Consider the following 21,115-nt stretch of genomic DNA (forward strand, 5'->3'; position numbering starts at 1 on the left):
AGAGAGAGAGAGAGAGAGAGAGGGGAAGTGAAAACCAGGATGGATCAAAGCGAGATCCAAAGCATCAGGAATCAGGATGCCTGCTGTATTTGAATGGTTATTATGAGGTGTGTATTTGGAAGGTCGGCCTGCAGGTCCTGATTCTCTAGGGGTTCTGGTTTTGTTTGAGTGATCCCTTTTGCACTGCACTGCAGTGAAAGTTCATGTATAATGGAAACTGCATCCCCACAACAGCAAACTAGCTAATGTGTTTCGCAGTTTGAGAAGCACTGCCCTAGAGATGAATCTAACACCCACCAAAATGGACACCACGCTAGTGGCAGTACATTCTCCACTGACGTAGAAGCCCACCCCCCTTTCTGAACTTCCCACAGACAGTGATGCATTCTGACTCATTTCCCATACTCTCGACCATGTATAGATACATCTGTATTCAAAGCAAATACCACAATTGAAGCTGTTTTTAATATTGGATAGCAGACAGAAAAATGAAATACTCCCACACTCTGCGTATGTGTTTGGTAGGGGGGTGCGATTCACAATTTCTGCTGCGGGAAGTCATTTCGCTGCCTGCCTTTTTTTAAACTGGGGCTCTGACGCCATTTCGTGCTCTGACAGATTTCGCTGCCTCTTGTGCTTTGGGGATCAGTTCGGTGATGGATGGCCCTGCTTGGTGAAACCCTCTGTCTCCCTGCTGCATGGGTTCAGCATGCGTAAGCAGAGTGCAGGGCCTGCAGATACTGCTGCTTGCAGGAACGGGACTGAAATGCAGACTAGAAGACAGAGAGGGGTGGGGTGGAAATAAGACTCCCTTTGCGTAGCAGCTTGATACAATGCTGGTTCCAGTATCCCTGGTGTGCCGTGGTGTAGTTTTGGTCATGCAAACTGTTAGGTTTCATAATCTTGGTACATGGAGGCCTCCACAAAGGTGAAAAGTGCATTTAAGAGGCTAGAAAATTCCTTTGCGTCACCTAGGTCCCCTCTATTGTAAGTTGCAAAGGAGACAATTGACAGCGCTAAATGTCTTTAACTGCTGTAACGCAATGTCTGGTATTGCTCCATAAAGGCTATGTAACAAGCAGTAGTTTTGTGATCCAAATGACCGGGCTGAGACTAACAAGCTCTTTACTGCCGACAAAAGGTTTCGACTTGAAGCTTTGTTGTTGGATCAGGTTTGTTCCACCGAGGGATTCATATTAAGGGTGTGTGTTCATCTTGCATTGAAAATCAACACAGGCAACTATTGATTTCACCATTTCTTAACCTTCATTGATGTCACGGCTACGTGTTGACTAAAGATCAAAGAGAGGAGTCTGAGAGAGGCACCAGGCGTGGCATTTGCATTACTGTTGCTTTTGCAGTTCAGGCTATGTAGCCTGCAGTCACAAAAGATCTCGGTGTTTTGTGGGTTTTCCTGTGATTTTCTTTCAGACCGCCTCTGATACTACCCCCCCCCCGTGTCCTTCAGAGTCGTGAAGGCGTTGAGAGAGCGGTCGACTGTCTTTTGAATGCTGCTGCTTGTGAATTGTGCACCATGTGGAGTTTCATACTTGGGGATTTATTTAATCCATTGCTTTCAAAAACATATAACCACAGTTTTCAAGTCTTGTACTGGTTTTGGAGAAGTAGTGACAATGAGTCATAGCTGAGGGATACTAGAACTTAACACGGTACTGTCTTGTCCAGCAAAACATCTCCAAACTCAAGTTTTGCACCTTTTTAAAGAATAAGGAAATTCAAGGGCTTAATGTGCTGCACGTCCTACAGCACGTTCTCAGCCGTCGGCATGACGGACCAGTCTGTCAACAGCAGAACGGTAGTGAATTGAACATCTCCTGCACTATACCGACTGGTCTTTGTCGGGTGTCTGGAATGTTGGTGTGTAGCCAGTAGTTCCATAAAGCACCTGGCCACAGCTTTCCTGTCAGGTAGTCAGTCAGGTCCTTCCAGGCTGCTGCCAGCCCCCTGCCCCCTCGTGAGATGAAGTCTAGACAGCACTTGTTAATGGGGTGTCTGTTCTCTCTTCCTCCAGGTACAGCGTCGGTCGCTGCCCGCCTCTCTCTCTGTGTTTCTTGGCTGATCTGCAGCAGTTCTTCACTGGCAAGCTTTATGTCCCCGAGTACCAGCTAAAGCTGCCAGTTGAAGAACTGTTGTGGTTGGCCCTTTCCTACCCCACCATTGAAGACGGCTTTGAAGAATGAGGCAAGAGAGGAAGATGAAAAGAGAAGAGTGAATGTAAGATTGCTTAATGGGTTTAAAATAACTGAGCTGGGGGGGTAAGGAGAGTTTAATCATTCCTCTTAACTGAATGGTAAAAAAACGTATTTAAAAAGTCATGCAATAGAGCAGAGTGTTTAATCTCAGACTATAGCAATTGCTTTATCCTGTAATAAACCAGCCATTCATACAGAAACAGCAAGTGTGGAGGATCACATTGCTTTTTGGTGACGCTTTGCTTTATAACACAGGAGTATTCTGTAAGTCTCTGATGCTTTAGCAGGGAGGCAGTTTGCTGAAATGTGTTCAGCTGTCTGCTTCCAGCCTTATTTTGCAGTTGAATTCCTGCTGCACGAGGAGAATGACAGAATACTCTGGTCAGTATAGGATGCCCTTAGTTACAGCTGCTTACTGCTCTGCTCAGCACCCCGAAAACCCTGTACCCTGTCAAATAATCCATTCATAATAATGGCATGGTGTTAAACAGGTAAATTAAATCCAAAAGGTTTTTATATTTCATTTCCATACATAGCACTGTCTGTTTATCGTTGTACTTTTTAATATTGAATGTTAATGAGTGGTGCATTTTTTTAAATAAATGCAAGAGTTAAAAACAATGCAGCAGTGTCGTTTTATTTATTTTATTGTGCACAATTTAAAAAGTAAATTTTGCACCAAGGTTTTAAATGTGTTATCAAAACACAGATTGCTTTTGAAATTATTCTAAAAGGTAGCTCATTTTACTCTTGGATTGTAACTAATAAAATAGATCCATAAAATGTCTCTGCCTTTCACACCCTTATTTATATTCTGCATATTCCTTTCAAAACGTATCGGGTACTGCACTAAATAAAATACATGTGTGCTGTAACATGTGCGTCTTTCAAAACTGCACACTTGCCATCTATGCAGCTGTTGGAAGAGCCCAATGGTTCGGATTAATGGAATCATTTTGTTTCGGAATCTCGTTGAGGCTTTCTCTGGTCAGGCTGTGTGATTTGCATTGTGCTGCACAAGTTTAAATGTACCTTCATGCAAACAAGCAGGCATGAAAACAGCCCTCGGCAGAACATAGATCTCACTTCAAGAGAATGAAAACTACTGCGGAAAACAGGATATGAAAATGTGGCCCTTGAATAGCAGGACGGGCGAAAAACAAAGGTGGAGAATGTTCTCTCCTCTAAGCAGAACCAGCTGCCTCCCCAGCACTGTGGATAGGCTGGCTGAGTGAGAGAGGCAAGCCAAGCCTAGCTCACTGGAGCTCATGTTTGTGTGTCTTCAATAATATACACCATGACGGATCTAATGGGCTTGCTGGGGAAATCTTTCATGTGTTGTAAATAACAAAACACATCAGCGACCATTGATCTAGATTTTAAAGCAGTGTATTAAGTCATTTGTGTTGGTACTTTTTAAAAGCCAGTGTAAGGATCGCTCTCCCATAATTGAAATTAAATCCTAGGGATAAGGTTCGAGCGTTGGCTTGTGTGTCTTACGTCTTTATTTTTGTTTGTTTTTTGTTTTTTTTTTTTCCTCGGATACAGGAAATCATTTGGACTCATTTTCCAAAGACGGATATTAACACATTCACTGCCCATTGCAAAACGCTATCTGGTGGTATCTTGTTAACTAACTAAATGTTTCATACTTCAATCTGGGAGAGCAGGGAACATGACTGGGTATCTGTACCAGTCACTCTGGTTTTAAAGTGAATTGACTGCTTCAAGATAAGCATGACTGTATCTTTGTACTGCAAGCTGCATCTGCTGTAACACACAGACGCACACACAGAGCCACGTGCACGATGCAGCACTCTGATGGATTTGGGAGTTCTTCCAGGTTTGTTCTGTGATATCTTATTAGCCCCCCCCCCCACCCCTGCCGAGACGGTGGTAACCAGAGCTCGCTCGCTGCTGTTCTTGGCCCTCACCCGCTCCTTAATCTTGACGATCCCTTTAATTAGACAGAGTCCCTCTGCCCGCTTCACAGGGATGATCAGAGCTGATTTGACGTGAATTGAGAAAAGATGTGGGATTCAATAGAGCCCCCCCCCCCCTTTTCTGTGAAGCCAGCCAGTCAGCTCTGGGTATGGGCACCGCTTGCCCACTAATTATGGTAACGATTATAGTTTTCTGAAATCCTCATTTTTTGTAATCTTTCTGGAAACTTTTTTGTGTATATGCTGTGTGTGTGTGTGATATCACAAAGAGCCAACTTCCCAATGGTTCAGTGTGTTTAACATGCCTTTGTCAAGGGAAAGTGTGTTTGAAAACAAACACTGGAGGTATTTATAGGCATTTATTTCTCTTTAAATCGAATGTCTTTGTGATGTCATTCGCTATATCGCTAATGATGTAACAATCTGCTGTTCCTTTCTATTTAACCCTTCAGGCATGCTATCGGGTCTATTAATCCATGTACTTTCTTTCATTCTTCTATATGGTACATTAGAAAAAAATTAAATTCGATAAAACCACACCTCCAGGTCGTGCACAATCTGTTCCTGGATTCTTTGTTCAAGCAACAGCTTACCCTGCAACTTAATGAAGATTATCCATATATTGGCTTCAGTATAATTGTCGTTGCTCCCTTGCTATTGAATGATGCTTTGTGTCTGACAGGGGCCTGTGGAACATCTCCAATGCATTTTGTTCACAATGGAATTATCTGACATGTTCAGAATGAAATGTTGGCATTGGGAACCTGTGTCCCTCGTATTCTCAGACCACATCTGACTTTTTATTTAATTTTTTATAAATCTATAAATACTGATTAATCTCCTATGAGTTTAGCCACGTTAAAAGTCCTATGCTCAGCTGATGCTAAGCCCTTTAACAAGTCAGAACTCTGAAGATTACTGCATCAGACAACCTGCTAAATCGAGAGCAAACCTTACTGCCTCGGCCAGCGGTTGACTTTGAAAGGTTGTGTGAGTTTTATTGGGGTAACTTTCTTCCTGACTGCACAAGCATCCACAGTATTGTCCTGGATGAAACAACGTTCATCTGTTCAAATAAAAACAATGATTCAAATGTTAAAATTCATGTTTTTGCCACCAGGAGTTACTGGAGGGGGCTGCAAAGTTAGTAACATCAGCTGAAAAGCGCGTGTAAATGATTTCAGGGATAGTTCTGACTAGTAGCACATTCAGTAGTTTGTAAAAGCCAAGCTGGTAGATGGATAGTAGGCCTCCTTATCAGATCTGGTTCTAACAAGGTACACCATTATTAAATTAAAAAAAGCATTTAATAATGTAAGAATCCCTATTAAACCTGTAACAGTTCATCTAGAATACAAATGTTCCAGGAACTCTCTTTAGAAAGCCTATATTCATCCAATATTAATACTATAGCATTGACAACTAATTAATATTGGTCTGGTGCTGTTGTCGTCTACCTGAATGCTGAAGTATAAGTCGATCTTTTAGTGTCCTGGATGAAGGGTATTGAATTCGATCCAGGGGAAGCAGAGGGCAACCCGACCCACAAACACAGCAATCCAGCACTCAAAGGGTTAGTTCTATACATTGAGGCCGTGCTGTTCTACTGCTTGCTGTTCGTACCTAGCAACCGATTCAGTGAGTCATCCATCTCCGAACGTGGCAGCAGATTTTCCAAGCACAGCTCTGCGGCACAATGGCAAAGCCTCCAAGGATGACGGTCTTGCCACCAAGGAGAGAACTCGCATGAATTGTGTGCAGGCTGCTTGTAGAGATTTTTAAAATGTGAGGAATAACTCTTAAGGGCACTGGAGGATCACAAAATGGATTTGCTTGAATTGAATTGCAGATGCATATTTTATTGTTACATTTGCCAAAAGCAAAAATTGAAGTTTACATACATCTTTGTTTTATATGCATAGAAATTATATAATTATAGTAAATGATTGCCTTGTGAGTCTGAGGATGAGGGCATTATCCGGCATTATTGGCTTGGACCCATTTTCTTTAGAATACTTGCCATAACACTTTCAATAGGGGGTGTATGTCCTACAAAGTTTGGCACTAGTTTTGGAGGAATACATGCATGATTATTTCCTCTAATTTCTTAAAAGAAGCTTTATGTGCCCAGGCAGAGTACAGCCTCTCCTGCTTTACCATTCTCTATCAGAGCTATTAGGGCTGGCTGTGAGCCAGATCAATTGCTACGATAATGCCAGAGCGATGCTGCAGTGACGCATGCACTGTTCCACGCTCGTCGTTCCTCTGCACTATAAGTGCCTGACAGTAATTACATTAAATGAAGGCTTGTGATGTGTTTGCAGTGTGCAAGTCCACACAGGGCTGGATGCAGACTCTGCAGATGACCAGACTGTGGTGCAAAGGGTTGGGCTGGATGGAGAATTCCTGTTTGACACACACAATAGTGGGCCATCGCCGTTCATGCCATCTTTATTTATCTCCCGTTAAACTGCTTTGTGGTTTCACACAAAGCACATCTTGTGCATGAATATGACAAGGCTGGGTACAGCTGTGCCCATTTACCCCTCTTACAGGGGAGCAGTGGCAACATTTATTTAAGGCAGATGCTTCCCACTGTCCAAAATCTTTTGCGTCATAGATTTGGATAAACATCTGTCATTCAGGTGAAATAAGTATAACTTTAGTTTTGGAGGAAGGACTGCCCCCTCCCCCCGACTCATTACATCATCTACTAACCAATCAGGAGATAATGAATAAATCCTCCTCACCCCTGCTTGTGTGCAGTTATTCACATCCCCCCACCTCTCTCCATCACCACCCCCTTTTTATATCCCTATTGGTCTATCGCCTTCCCTGTATCACTCCATAGTCATCATTAAAAATAGGATAATTCTCGAAATCGATCTCTTATGTTTGCCCTGAGTTTAACTGCGGGATCCCAACATTATGGGCAGGTGCCAGTGCAGAGGGATAATCCCAGCTAAACAGGGTGTATGCTGTCCTTTTCTAGTTCTGAGATGCTATGTCTGGGATGGCTTCTTAGTACAAATCTTTTGTGCTGTATAGAACCATTGAGATGTAGAAATGAATGCAGGCACACTAATTTAGACACACATGAATAATGAATCTGCACTGTTAATCCTGGCTCCATTGTGCCCAGGTAGTGGCGTGGGAGAGGCCCTGGTAACCCAGACGACTCCCCCGCTCTGTGTAATGTTGGTTATGTAATTCAGTGGAAAGATTGACTGGTACTGCAGGAGTCAGGGAGGTAATCTTATTAAAAGCATGTGACGCCATCACTGCTTCTCTCCTTCTCTCGCCCACTCAAACCTGGGCATGCAGCATCCTTGCTGACGATCAATCTACCGGAGAGGGGAAGGGGGAAGGGGTTAACAAAAAAAAAAAAAAAACCCTCTGAATGAAAAGCAGGTGTAAACGATCATGAAGTGCAGGTGTCGTGGCGCATTTTAAAAGCGCTGTTTCCGAACCGGTTTTGTAAACAGTTTGCTTCACTGCAAGACCGCCTGAGACAGAAGAAAGGTACGTATTGTCTTACATGCGGCTGTGGATTTCTTGAATGTGAAGGTGAAACCCTCTATCACGATGGCCAAAGGGAATTTGATAGCAATCTGTTCCTAATGGAGAAAGTGCTTCCTACCTATTATGATTGCCCCCACATGACCCTACCTGGACTGTCTCGCCGCACTGCTTTCTGGCATGCACTGAAGTAATTGCTGGGAGATCGCATTGCCTGGAAAGTGAATTAATGTGTTCGCCCCTGCTGTACCATTTAAACTAAAAGAAGATGGTTAGATTAGTTAGGCAGACCTAGGCTGGCTTGATAGCTGTTGGTGCCAGATTTCTCAGCAATACACGTCAATAACCAGACTACTCCAAAAATAATTCTTACCCCCATTAATTGCAAGTAATTTATACTAATTAAGAACAATTTTTAAAGTAATCAAACTTCTTGGCTTTAGTAGCTTTCACTAAGCAATCTGGAAGATTTAGGCAGTGACTCTTTATAGGATAGTTAAAGAGCAATTGCTTTTAAGTTTTGAATGAATAAAAGATGGATGTGTGTCTCCAGTGCTGTGCTCCAGCACTCTCCCGATGGAATACTCCACAGTGTTGCGAAAGCGAGCTCAGCCTTGGGACAGGGTGGAGCTAGATAGCAGAAGTATGGAGGTTGCACAGTTGACATGTTTAGTGGTAGCATTTCAATAAACAATAAAACAGCTGACTAGTTGAATGCAGCGAGTTTGAATGCACAGCAATCGTTTAGTGCAAATCTACCCTGCATCATTGATTGACGCCTTTCCTCTGCAGCCCCAGTCTTCCTGTGTCGGCAACAGACACACCCACCCACGTTTACAGTCTTCTGGGTTTGCCTTTCCAAAAGACATGTGACACAAGGGTCCTTGATTTCCAGGGACTGCTATCATAACTTATAGCCAACCCATTGCACTACCATATAGCAGTGCCAGTGTGTAATATTGTGCTTATATCAGGCATTAGCCTCTCAGTTCTCTGTTTTGCATCATAACCCCGATAGAATTGCATTACATTAACAACAGCCTGTATTCAATAATGCTGTTCACCTGATCATAGCATGCTGTGTCAATAATGCATGCAGTAAAGCTTTAGAAACTCTCTGGGATGCTTGCCGGTTCAACGCTGTCAGTTTCATGGAGAGGGATGGGCACCTCTTGGGGTGTGACATCACAGACTGACTGAAGTAATGGGGAAACAAAACAAGTGCACAGCTAGACAGAGCTGCACAGAGGTGGGAGCCGGCGCGCTGACATGCTCTTGTTTCATGTAAATAGCCGGATTACTTTCCATTGACTCACATCCCCACCAGAATCCAGCAGACAGGAAAACCCTTTAGAACAGTCACGCTGGGTCTGTGTCTCACCGCAGCGAGATAGGGAAGAATGCAAGTGCTTCAGAGGGTACCAGCTTATTCTTCATTGCAGCTTGTGTGCAGATTTTCACTTCTGTCCCAACTGTTGTTTAGGTCCGGTCTTTAAAGAAAGGGGCTTGTTACCAGGAGGCTCCTGGTTTGATCTTAGCTCAGCCACTGACTCACTGTATTTGACCCTGAGCAAGTCACTGAACATCCTTGTGCTCCATCCTTCAGATGAAGAAACTGAGGTCCTATTGTAAGTGACTCTGCATAAGCAATTGTGATGCATAGTTCACCCCCTAGTCTGTAGATCGTTTTGGATGGAAGCATCTTAAATGACTAATTAGCAGTAGAAGTTATTATATTCTGTGTAACACTTGCAAAAAAAACTATGATACACCACATCTAGCAAATGCAATTACACAAAACATTTGCTCTCTCTCTCTCTCTCTCTCTCTCTCTCTCTCTCTCTCTCAAAGTTTATATATTATCCACAGAAGGAACCAGTCATTTTAATTTCCAGGTGTGGTCTGTGTTTCCTCACTCTCTCCATTTGTTTGTTTTGTCTGTGCATTCACTTCTAGAGAACGGTTTGGTAATACTAGCGCTGCCTGTAATCATTCATGGCTTTGGGGGGGTTGCTGTGCTATGTGACATTTGATCAAAGTCAGTCCAAGACTCGAAACCCCGGGCCAGCCCAGAATATCCAGCTGAACCGGTTTCCCTTCACAGAGCAGCCAGGCCCATGTGATTGTGTGCGCGCGTGTGTCAGCACAGGAAAGTGCATGCCCTTTGTACCGCCAGCAATGTGCAGAGGCATGTGAGAAAAGGTCAAGGGAGAGAGTGTGAGGCTCAATCAGGGGACCCGACCTACACAGTCCCGCCCTTGATACAGACACAGAGGCACTGCTCTACGGGCCAGAGCACTGCTATGCAATGACACATTCACTGAAGTTCAGATCCATGCAAATAAACAGCAGACAGATATCCAGCGGGTTCCTGTGTGTATCCATCATTAGACTTGCAGTTCTGTGCACTTACTAAGACTTATATTGGCAGTTTCCTACTGTAAATGGTAAAACATTGGTTATTAATTCACAGTCTGCTATTTCTATATGTACTATACAGTGCTAGTCATTTTATGCTGCATGTTACTTTAAAATTACTCAATAGGCCTCCTTCGCACTGGAGCAGAGGCTGTACTGGAAATTATTGTATTCAGAGTTCTGTAGAATGAGTTGGCATTAAATCAACAACTAACAGATTGTTGCAAGCTGTACAATAAAGAACTGAAAATGGGGGATTTGAATTCAAACCGTGGCTGAGAAGCCAGTAAATGTTTGTGTTCCTCAGATTCACCCTTGTTAAACTGCCCGTTCTGTTTGTTTCTTCTAAACCAGGTAGACAGCGAGAAGAAAGAAGACTGGAGATGCGTAAGGCAGGGTATGTTCTGAAGAAGGGAAAATATTTAGGGTTAACTAGAAAAAACAGCCTTGATTGATCAGTGCTTGTCCATGTCTGTCTTCTGTTGCATCATGCTTGAAACTCGACAAAGCGGCTTTTATCTTCAGTACTGTGGGTAAACATTGGATTACTTTAGAGTGCTTTGTGCTCAGTGGATATTAAGACAGTGGGCACACGTTGAAAAGCAGAACTACACCATAGAGTTAAATAATTTAAATATTGCAGCAACCTCTCCTTTTGATCAGCTTTGCTCTCCTATACAGGGTCAGGACTAAAGAATGTCTCCTGTTTTCACCCTGGCTAATGCAATAACTCAGCAGAGCTTCAAGCAGGCCCAGACAGCTCACCCTCTGCTATTCCAGCCACCCTCCTCCTCCTCAGGGCTGTTCACTCTGAACCCAGTCACCCCTGCCTGCCTCCCTCCTTGCCTGCCTGCCTGCCTGCCTGCCTGCCTGCCCCCGTCCCTCCCTTCCACCCTGCTTTATTTTCACTGCGTGATATCACATGGCACTTCCCTTTGAAATAATGATCGTTTACTGTTTTTATCAGGCTCGCACTACCCTTACCAAATGGTCTTCAAAGGCAATGCTGTGGTGCAATACTAAGGGTCAATGGTACAGTGGAAATGAAAACTCTCATTGCATAGCAGTTTAATCCATTCCTGGTTTTACGAGTTTAATAAGACACACCTGAGCTTGTTACCTAGACCCAGTGGCCAATCAAGCTCGTAGCAAAACCTGGGATGGGTGAAACTGCTATGCAGCAGGAGTCTTATTACCATCCCTGCTGGTTTGAGCCTTCCATAGAATGGTAACATGGTATTTCACATTTTGAAATGCTAATGGTATGATCCTATCCACACAGGTGACCTACTGCAGTGACTCATCATGCTTTTGATGGTAGCCCATCTTAATACTGACCAGACCTGTACTGCTGAGCTTCTGAGATCTGCAAAGCAAGGTGGATAGCAGACCCAGCCTGGCCTAATGCGAAACGCATGTAAATCAATCCACTGTTAACAGATTATATTTGCCTAAGTGCAGCTTTGTAATAGCGAGTGGGATAAAACGCCCCCCCTTCAGATGGGATTCCTGCACTCATGCTGGGCCTAATCGTTCCTTTAATCTCGCAGCAGCCTCTCGTGGACTGAGCTGGTGGGCTGCGAGTCACAGTGAGGGTCTGTGTCTCCAGGGAGACTGCACTACTCCCACTGATCTGCTTTGATTTACGCTGTGATGAAGCGTGTTACAGGGGCACCAAAAATAATCCTAGTGTTCCTGGACTCCTGTATTCATTGAGCCACATTCATGAAATCCTAGCTTATATATACACATATAAGAGATAGATAATACTATATGTTCCCTACAAGAATGGAAATAAGACTCCCATTGCATAGCAGTTTCACCCATTCCAGGTTTTACTATGAGCTTGATTAACCCCAGTGTACAGGTAACAAGCTCAGGTGTGTCTTATTAAATTCGTAGCAAAACCAGGAATGGATCAAACTGCTATGCAATGGGAGTCTTATTTCCATCCCAGTAGGTATTGGGATTAGCACTGGCTATTAAAACTTCACAAATAGCATTAACCCATTTTAGACAGGATAATCTCGTGTGCTTTTAATCAGCTTTATCTGTGAAAATGGATGAATATGTATTCTCGCACGTGTTGCATAAATTGTAATCTATACAGTATATTGTAAAATAAAGCCGTCTTTAAATCCACGCACGACAAGAGATATTCATATGAACTATTATAGTAAATGACGCGACCACATCGAATTTCCTGAACTCTTCTTTCTCGCAGACTTGCAAATATTTGTGGAAAACGTTCCGCAGTGTTGTTACAGTGTTTATAAACAATTAAAAAAACAGCTCCGGTTTTAGAACTGAGTTTCACACACACACACACACACACAATGTTATACAATCTTTGAGCATGGCCTTGGATATAACACTACTTATTTCGACAGACCAGATCCAGGTTGCGTTATGGAACAGTTGATAGCAGGGGCGTTAGTTGGGAAAAAATATATATTCTGTATTCTTGGGGCGGAGTGTGATAGATATAAATGGAGCTGCAACGTGATCTTTAGTGGCATCATATAAAAAGAGCCTTTTTTATCTGACCAATTTCTGCAGCATGCATGCCTATCCGTTCATCAACACCTACTTATATAAAAAAAAAGGTTTTTATCAATTGTAAATTTGCACAGCAGTTGAGTCGCGTCCCATACTTCTCACCGTGCTTGTGCTGTGTATGAGCTTTACAAAATCCACAGTGAATAATAGAAAAGAGACATACGAGGATACTAAAGAAAATGTCATGTGAATTACCTCTTGAAACACTCTTTTAAAAGTATAAAGGTGACTAATCTTCAGTAAAATACATCCATGCGTTTTGCAGAGCAGTTGCTATAGGAATGTTGTTTGTTTCAGGTGTTGCTGATTCGTCAGCAGGCTGCACTGAAATGTTCTCATGATTTTTTTTTTTCTGTTTGATTTTCTAAATTCCAAATTGCATCATTTTAAAACCGCACCCGAAATTCTTAGAAGCAAGCTCGCTGAATCGTTGCATTTCACTTCCTCTGGGGTACCCAGCAAGTCGTTTGTTTGATTTTCCATTGCCTGGCTGCTAGCAACATTCTGTAAGAGCCGTGTGCGTGTGCGTGTGCGTGTGCGTGTGTGTGGGGTGGGGGGGGGCTAGCCGTGAGGCTAGGTGTTGTTTTGCTCAGCTGTTAGTGAGCGGAAAAGGCAAGCACAGTGACTGGTGAATCAAGGATGACTTACGGCTCCCTTTGCAATTTCATTGGCCGACCCAATCTATAGTTACAAACAAGTGTCTTGACAGGTCTGAAGATGCATGGACACGAAAATTCCGAACATGCCATTCCAGTGTAAGCGTCCTCATTTAACCCCTTTTTACCTTGTTAATGCTAGATATAACACTGAAGAGGCCCGTGCATTGCCATTAGCAGACCACAGCATTGCCAGTAATTACAGCACAATGGCTCTGACAGCGATCTTGCTGTTACCAGTGTGTCTGTCAGACCATCATGCTGTCAGTGGAATGTCAAAATAAGAACACAGCCCTGCTTCGGTATCACTCCATCAACGACTCATAGTCCAGAGCGATCCGACACGACGCCCTCCTGCCCCCTGATTGCAATCCCGAGGACAGAGCTGCAGGATTATCACTCCGGAGCCTTGCGGTGCAGGGGCGCTCCCGTGTACAGCAGCAGTGTCCTGTGTGCGCATGAGCAGCAGACACTGGGAGCTGCTGACATGCGCCGCAGCCCTGCATGCTTAGTTTAAAGCTGAAATATTTCCTTTAGCCTCAGGAAATCGTACTGATTACCCGTGAACAAGTAGAGCTTAGAACAGTGAATCTCCACATCTAATGAGAATCAGGGCGAGGCAACTCCAGCTCTACCCTCCTGTGTGTGTCCGTGTGCCTCTTTGTGTTCAATGTAAAATCATTCATAAAATAAACCACACGTAGCGTAGACCCTTGATTTAATAATGCAGGCACAAGTCATTCACGCCCAATGGAGCCGGGATGTAAACTATCGTGTAACCTGGCGTGCTATCAAAAGGTTGCTCTAGTGGGAATATTTGAAAGGCATGTGTGCACAGCGCCACACTGTGGACCAGTGAGGTATTCCCTCTGCGAGAAGTTGCTAGACTTCTTAATAGAAGCAGCCAAGACGTCATCTTTAAGCGATTTACAATAATGCTTAAAAAACTACAAATAACAATGCAGATTTGAAACGTAAGGGCTCCTAGTGTACCTATACTGATTCCACACAGCAAGGCTATTTGAGTTCAGTTGAAGCGCTCAGAGAAACAGTCTCGCGTATACATGAAGTATATCAACGCTGCTTGACTCAAATCCAGATACATTTATAAAAACCCACACGCTCTAGGGCTACATAGAAGTGATAGTTTGGGGTCCCGACGCCTTTCCAAGCTCAACGCAGAACTAAAAAAAAAAAAAAAAAAAACATTAAAAAAATGAACCACAAGGTGGCGCAGGAGGATTTCAATTGGAAAGTACAACAGAAGCAAAATTCTTAAGTGAAGTCTCACATTAGCAGCAAAACTGATTATAAAGGAAAAACAGGAATCCTATCCCATGTACATGTTTCAATTGAAGCGTAATCTAGTAGATTGGTAACAACAACAGGCAGTACAAGCAGACTGCTATAACAGACACGGGTCCTAAATTGCATTACTGTCGACGCGCAGAAGCTTGGCACACCTGCCTATATTGAAGTCGACCTGTATTTTGCATTGAGCCACGTCCATTTCCAGAAATATAGCCTAAGAAGGAATCCAAACTATTAATCTAAAGCGCTATTATATCAGTCAGCTTGCTACCGTCTTAGCACTACTGTGCAATAACTGTGTTCAAAATCCATTGCTGTCATTGCTGGTAACGCAGTTAATGGATCTGCTAAGGCTTTTAAAGTGGGGGCAACGATCAAGCACGCACATGTCACGAGGGAATGTTTCTGTTAGAGATCGGATTTTCCTTGGGGACTGTCTTTGAAAACTGTTGGAAACCTCTCCTGTGTTCCAGAGCCTTCTTTCAGGTGTAGCAGAGAGTCGGGGCTGGCAGTGAGGGGGAGGCACTGTCTGTTTATGCTGAGGAAAGACTTTCTAAGTCGGGGTGAGAGATGAGGGAGGCTGGGGGATGGTTCTGATCCTATTATCCCTGCCCAGTTAATCCCTGCCTAGGATTGCTCATACACAGTAACACATATCTGGTGATCCAGATCAGCCAGCTAGTCCCGGTGTCCCAGTCTCTGAGGTTCTGGTTCCCAGTCTCACCATCATGGATAAGACGATGCTGCTCAACATGGAGGGAGTGAAGAAGACCATTGTACACGGGGGCAGCGATGACCTGCCCAGATTCATCACCGGCACAAAGGTAACCCTCCCTGCACCCCTGCTCCCCACGGCTGATAACTGAGCTGCATGGACCCCTCGTCTCTCCCCACCATTTCCTACCAGCCACACCTGCCACTAAAAACGATTAGAGCTTCTAAAAAAAGGTTCATAGAGCTTTCTTTTTAGCAGAGCACTCACATGCAAGCAAGCTCAACAGTGTACTGATAAAATCCCTTATAAAACTTTATAACAGTATTTCTGCAGTTTTTGCTATACTGTGCATTTGTTATAGTTTCCTCTGATTTGCCGTGTTTATTAATATAATGTATCATTCCTCGCGGGCAGTGTGCACTGCTTGCTGATTCTGGACTGGTTTCCCGGCAGGTGTCGTTCCATTTCCGCACCATGCTGTGTGATGAGGATCGCACGGTGCTGGATGACAGTAAGAAGGTGGGGGTGCCGATGGAGGTGGTGATTGGGAACATGTTCAAGCTGGAGATCTGGGAGTCTCTGCTCTGCTCCATGAGGGTCGGGGAGGTGGCTGAGTTCTTGTGTGATGTCATCGTGAGTACCCCTCCCTGCCCCCAAACACATACCCCGCTGTCCCTGTTAAGGTGTTATTGTTTACCACAGCTGGGCACACACAACATCTGCTTGGGTGTCTCCTGGTTTGTCTACATTGTTGTTTGCAGACCAAGCATGTGTCTTTAGGATGCTGTCGTTGAGTTTAGAGAAAAGTGCAGTATTGCGATCAGTGGTTAGGTACCAATGTGGCTCTTTATCGTTCGCTATCCTATCTCTCTTGCAAGGGTGTTTAACGATTACAGAACGTCTGATAGCCGATCGGAAGCTGGATACACATAGGTTGATGGGACCACTTGAAAGTAGTTGACTGTTCTACTCTCATGAGGTTCCCAGCTCTGAGTAGCACCTCTGAGCTGGTGGAGCTGCTCCTTCAACTCGCTGGGTCTCTTTGTTCTGCAGCAGGGGCTCAAGGCAGTTTCTGCTGAGCGGCTAGCAGCTTTGGGCAGCGCAGCAGTAATCTGAAGGGACACCTGTCCTGATTACCTGCTGTTTGTGCTCTGTCAGCAATCCTCTCTTTTGTAAACCGGGATTAGTAGAGGGCTTTAAATCTAATGAGGCTACAATGCAAACATTGCATGAGTGAATTCCACGGAGTTCAACAAGTTGCCATGCCAAAAACATACATGCATTATAAAATATATACATAGATAGGAAATGTAACGTGGTACAATTATGCAAGCAGTGACTGGAGGGGATATATCGACAGCTATCCAGGATTGGGACAGTGTTGCATGTGTATGTGAATGCATTTGTGTGTGTATAGATATATAAAACACATTAGCTACCCCAGACAGAGCCCAACCACACCGATCCTATCAGTAGAATATGGTACATTTCCACATCTAGCCTTCTAAATCTGCTGCCCTCACTGTCTGTCCTGCCCTCAGCACACCGGCCTGTACCCTATCGTTGCCAAGAGCCTGCGTCGCATTGCAGAGGGCAAGGACCCGGTGGACTGGCACGTACACACCTGCGGCATGGCCAACATGTTTGCCTACCACAGCCTGGGCTACCCGGACCTGGACGAGCTGCAGAAAGAACCGCAGCCCCTCATCTTCGTCCTGGAGCTGGTCAAGGTGAAGGTTCTGAAGACGGAGCCCTCCGTCTGCCTTCGTTTTCGAGCTGTGCTGTTGAACTCGATGTCTGCAGTGAGATCCCAGCTGGAGGGGGGGACTGTGTTTTTATTTTGTTGTAATGTATTAAAACATGAATCCCTTCAGCGCAGAAGACACACACGGTATATAATAGACTGCAGCTTTCCTTTCAATACAGATACCTAATGCAAAGAACAACGCATCCATCTGGTTTAACTATTGGGGAGGACACTGCAAAAATACCCTGCCATATATATATATATATATATATATTTTTTTTTTAATTCATCCCCATTTGTGGTGCAGGTGGAACAACCCAACGAGTACAACAGAGAGTCATGGGCCTTGAGTGATGAGGAGAGGATGAAGGCCGTACCAATTCTTCACGGGGAGGGGAACAAGCTCTTCAAACTGGGGAGATACGAGGCAGCGACCAACAAGTACAAAGAAGCCATCATCTGCCTTAAGAACATACAGACCAAGGTTCTGTACCCTTTCTGTCTGCCCAATTTCCGAATTCCTGCTGTATTTGTACACCAATAACATTCAACAAGAAACACGCGGACACACACACACACACGCACACACGCACACGCACACGCACACACACACACACACACAGTGTATCTAGCTGTGCAACTGCATGGGGCACGGCCCTTTATACTGGGAATAGTGAGTGGTCTCTCTGGTTGCTCCTGCAGGAGAAAGCGTGGGAGGTTCCTTGGCTTAAGCTGGAGAAGATGGTCCACACTCTGACTCTCAACTACTGCCAGTGCCTGCTCAAGATGGCTGAATACTATGAGGTTCTGGAGCACACCACTGACATCATCAACCACCACCCCGGTGAGCAGCAGTGGAGCACAGCCGGCACGCGGACACTTTACCAGGGGAGAGCCGCACAGCAATCTTACAATGCCTCTCCAGTGCTTATATTATACAGTGCACTGGTTTTCTTCCCCATGCTTCATCTTGCTGCAGTGCTTAGTCACGCTCATCTTTGCTTGCACCCTGCTACACACCCAGTAAACATGCACCGTGGTATACATTAGATACAGCCAGTCAAGTATCTAATGGAGATATTACATGTAATATCTCTAAGGTGGAATTGCATACAGAATTCAACTTCTTCTAACCAACTTCCATGCACAGTTAATTCTTCTGACAAGCAAAAAGTAATTTACTCTTTGTAGTATAAGGCTTTGGAAAAACCCTGCCTGTGTGTTTTTTTTTTTTTTTTTTTTTTTGTCGTTTTAGGGTTACAGTTTAATCGATGATTTATAAACCAGATTACAAGAATCTGAGCAATCACTGTGCTGTCCCTTTTAAAAGTCTACTGCGCTATTTTTGCCCGGTATTCATGCCACGCTTTTCCCATGGTTATACTGCGCATTTACCAGAATTTACCCTGGTTTGCCATGTTTTTAAATGTCCTTTACCATACCTCGCTATAATTTACAATGCTAGCCTCTGCTTTCCCTGCTTTCACTGTGCTTTATTACCCTTTGCTGTGCTTTTACTATGGGAAATTTTCATAATGGGTAGTACATGACTCCCGTTGCCTATCCCTGATATGAGTTCCAGTTCCAGTGACTGACCCCCGCTCTACCCCTCCACCCCCGTCTCCTCCCAGGGGTCCTGAAAGCCTACTTCATGCGGGCCAAAGCTCACATGGAGGTGTGGAACGAGGAGCAGGCCAAGGCAGACTTCCAGAAGGTCCTGGAGCTGGACCTGAGCATGGCCAAGGTGGTGAGGAAGGAGCTGCAGATCCTACACATGAGGATGGAGGAGAAGAGGGATGAGGACAAGATCACATACAAGGGCATGTTCTGACCCGTGACGCTGGCTACAGCCACAGCGGGGCGCCAGAAAACAGCAGTGAGGCCTCCAGAGCAGCTTCTCTTATTTCAGCATGGTCCTGGAAAATCTGTCCTGCTGTACAATGAGAGACCTATTATTTTGGTGTCTGTACAAAACTGAGATTAAACTCCCAGCTCCCCTGCAGTAACCCCTGAATTCCTCTAGATGTCGCCCACTCTGCACAGTTTCTGTAAGAATCTCCCACTTCCATCCAAAACAGGCAGAAGCCCAGAGAGTTCAGTGGAAATAATTAAGCTTAAAGGGACAGCTAGACATAATGTAATTGTTTTAATGAAACTTACTACCCCGCGCAGATTTTAGAATATTAATTTGGCACACCCGATAACCTCCTACTAATGTAGGTTTCCATGGGAACCAGTGGCGGTTCCAGACAGAGTGAAAGCATTGGCGCCAACTCTCCAGCCCCTGCTGCTAACGGATCATTCTAGAAAAATAAAGGACTTCACACCAGCTCTCCTTATGTGTTACTGCATCGCCACCGGATTACCGAAATGCATCATCTTTCATTTATTCATCTATGTATGTATTTATATTCTTCACATGCATTTGGGAGAAAATGTATTCGGCTGGCTATCTAGAGTTTGACTTTCATGTGTGTGTTTTTAATGATATATTTAGTTAAACCCAGCTCATGCTCATTAGTAAATATATCATTGAACGCTTTGCTGCCCAGCGTCCAATATATTTGACATTGGGAATATAGGCATGCATAGAAACCTGTCCAGGGCAGCAGAGGGTCGAAGTACTGCAGCCTTTTCTTCACCCGTTTTAATTGTGAATGACGCTCATAGATAGCCTTGTCTTTGAAATTATCCTGTTTGTTCTTTCAGTCCTGCAGGCTCTTGCTTTACAGGGACCAGGGCACCCTGAGGGGAGTGGTGTGGAGGGGAGGTGTATGAAATCACAGGTCTGGAAAACAAGAAATTAAAGTGTGGAATAATGTAGCCGTGGCACAGCGGTCCTTTGTCTAGGTAACTGATTCTGGGTTTGGATGAAGCGCGGTTTTGCGCCCCACCGTGGCCAGATTCCCCTTTGTAAATTAGAGCATGTTTGAATGCGCCTTGTTGAGTGAACGAACTGGGTGAACGGCTGGACTGTTAGCAGAACACACGTGGTCACGAAGCTTGTGCAAATCGGCTGAAGTGGGGAAAAACAGACAAATGAAAGCTAAACTCAGATGTTAATTGTAAGCACAGCTTTTCAATCGCTGTTACAGGCTATGTAATATGCGCTTTCTGTATTCCATTTCTGATAATAATAATAATAATAATAATAAACAGGCGCATGTCTGCCTCTCGAATTGAGAGAGATTTAAAGATTTCCCTTCAATAAGAGGTGTATTTCGGTTATTGCAAGATACCATGACCTGGATGAGCTGCCACCTTTAAAATAACAACATCACACCCACCAAACAACATCGCAAATGAGAATCCCTGCAAAACAGCATGCGATGCAAAAAAATAAAAAGGAGAGGCTGTTTTATAATTGAGTAAAAGCGAGCGTACTGTTGTGTTTGGAAATTCCCTAGGTTAGTTACACTGCACGATTAGGACGGGCTGGGCGTCCCCCGAGAGCTCTGCCAATAGCAATAATAATCACGAAGCCGCGGCAGTACACCCTGCCTAAACACACGCTTCATCCAGAAATAGCGATCGGTGCAGAGCACATAGGCAAAGGGGGCGAGGGACACATTATTGACCTGCGCTTGGGGCTCGGCGTTCGCAGTTTGTATTTGGCAGCGTCGTTCCTTCTCATTGCAGCGGCAGACACAGTGCTGAAATCTGTTGCAATCAATGACTATGAATAAAAACGCGTGAGGCTGTCACACAAGGATTTTGTCACATGGCACGCATGGCCTTTGTGCTGCATCGAAATTAGAGGTTTTTGGTTTTTTTTTAATCACCAGCGCCGTGATCAGATAAAACGTGCGTGGGTAAGAGAGTGCGTGGCCCCTCTTGTTTGTGATTGTTGAGCAGAGAGGAGAGAGCAGACAGGATGAAGTCCAGCCTCTAACGCACTGGATTACATTGCATTGTTCTGCATGGAGCTCTCGCGTCTGAGCGACTTTGTCGTTTTTTCCTTTGAAAACAAAGGAAAGATTCTCTCCTGTATCTGAGAGGAAGAAATCAAATTGAATGACTTTTGTTTTTACCAT

At 44.3% G+C, this 21,115-nt stretch overlaps 1 protein-coding gene across 1 annotated transcript; it reads left to right on the plus strand.

Moving 5' to 3' along the window:
* The first annotated feature begins 11,979 nt into the window (after positions 1-11,979).
* On the plus strand, positions 11,980-18,922 carry aipl1 (aryl hydrocarbon receptor interacting protein-like 1). The gene is made up of 6 exons (XM_041241258.1): positions 11,980-15,443; positions 15,788-15,967; positions 16,876-17,064; positions 17,389-17,565; positions 17,784-17,925; positions 18,713-18,922. Exons 1-6 carry the CDS (start codon positions 15,348-15,350, stop codon positions 18,910-18,912), a joined length of 984 nt encoding a protein of 327 aa, XP_041097192.1. The 5' UTR covers positions 11,980-15,347; the 3' UTR covers positions 18,913-18,922.
* The last annotated feature ends 2,193 nt before the right edge of the window (positions 18,923-21,115 follow it).

The sequence above is a fragment of the Polyodon spathula genome, unplaced genomic scaffold (assembly GCF_017654505.1).
Source record: "Polyodon spathula isolate WHYD16114869_AA unplaced genomic scaffold, ASM1765450v1 scaffolds_764, whole genome shotgun sequence".
In the NCBI taxonomy this organism is placed as follows: domain Eukaryota; kingdom Metazoa; phylum Chordata; class Actinopteri; order Acipenseriformes; family Polyodontidae; genus Polyodon; species Polyodon spathula.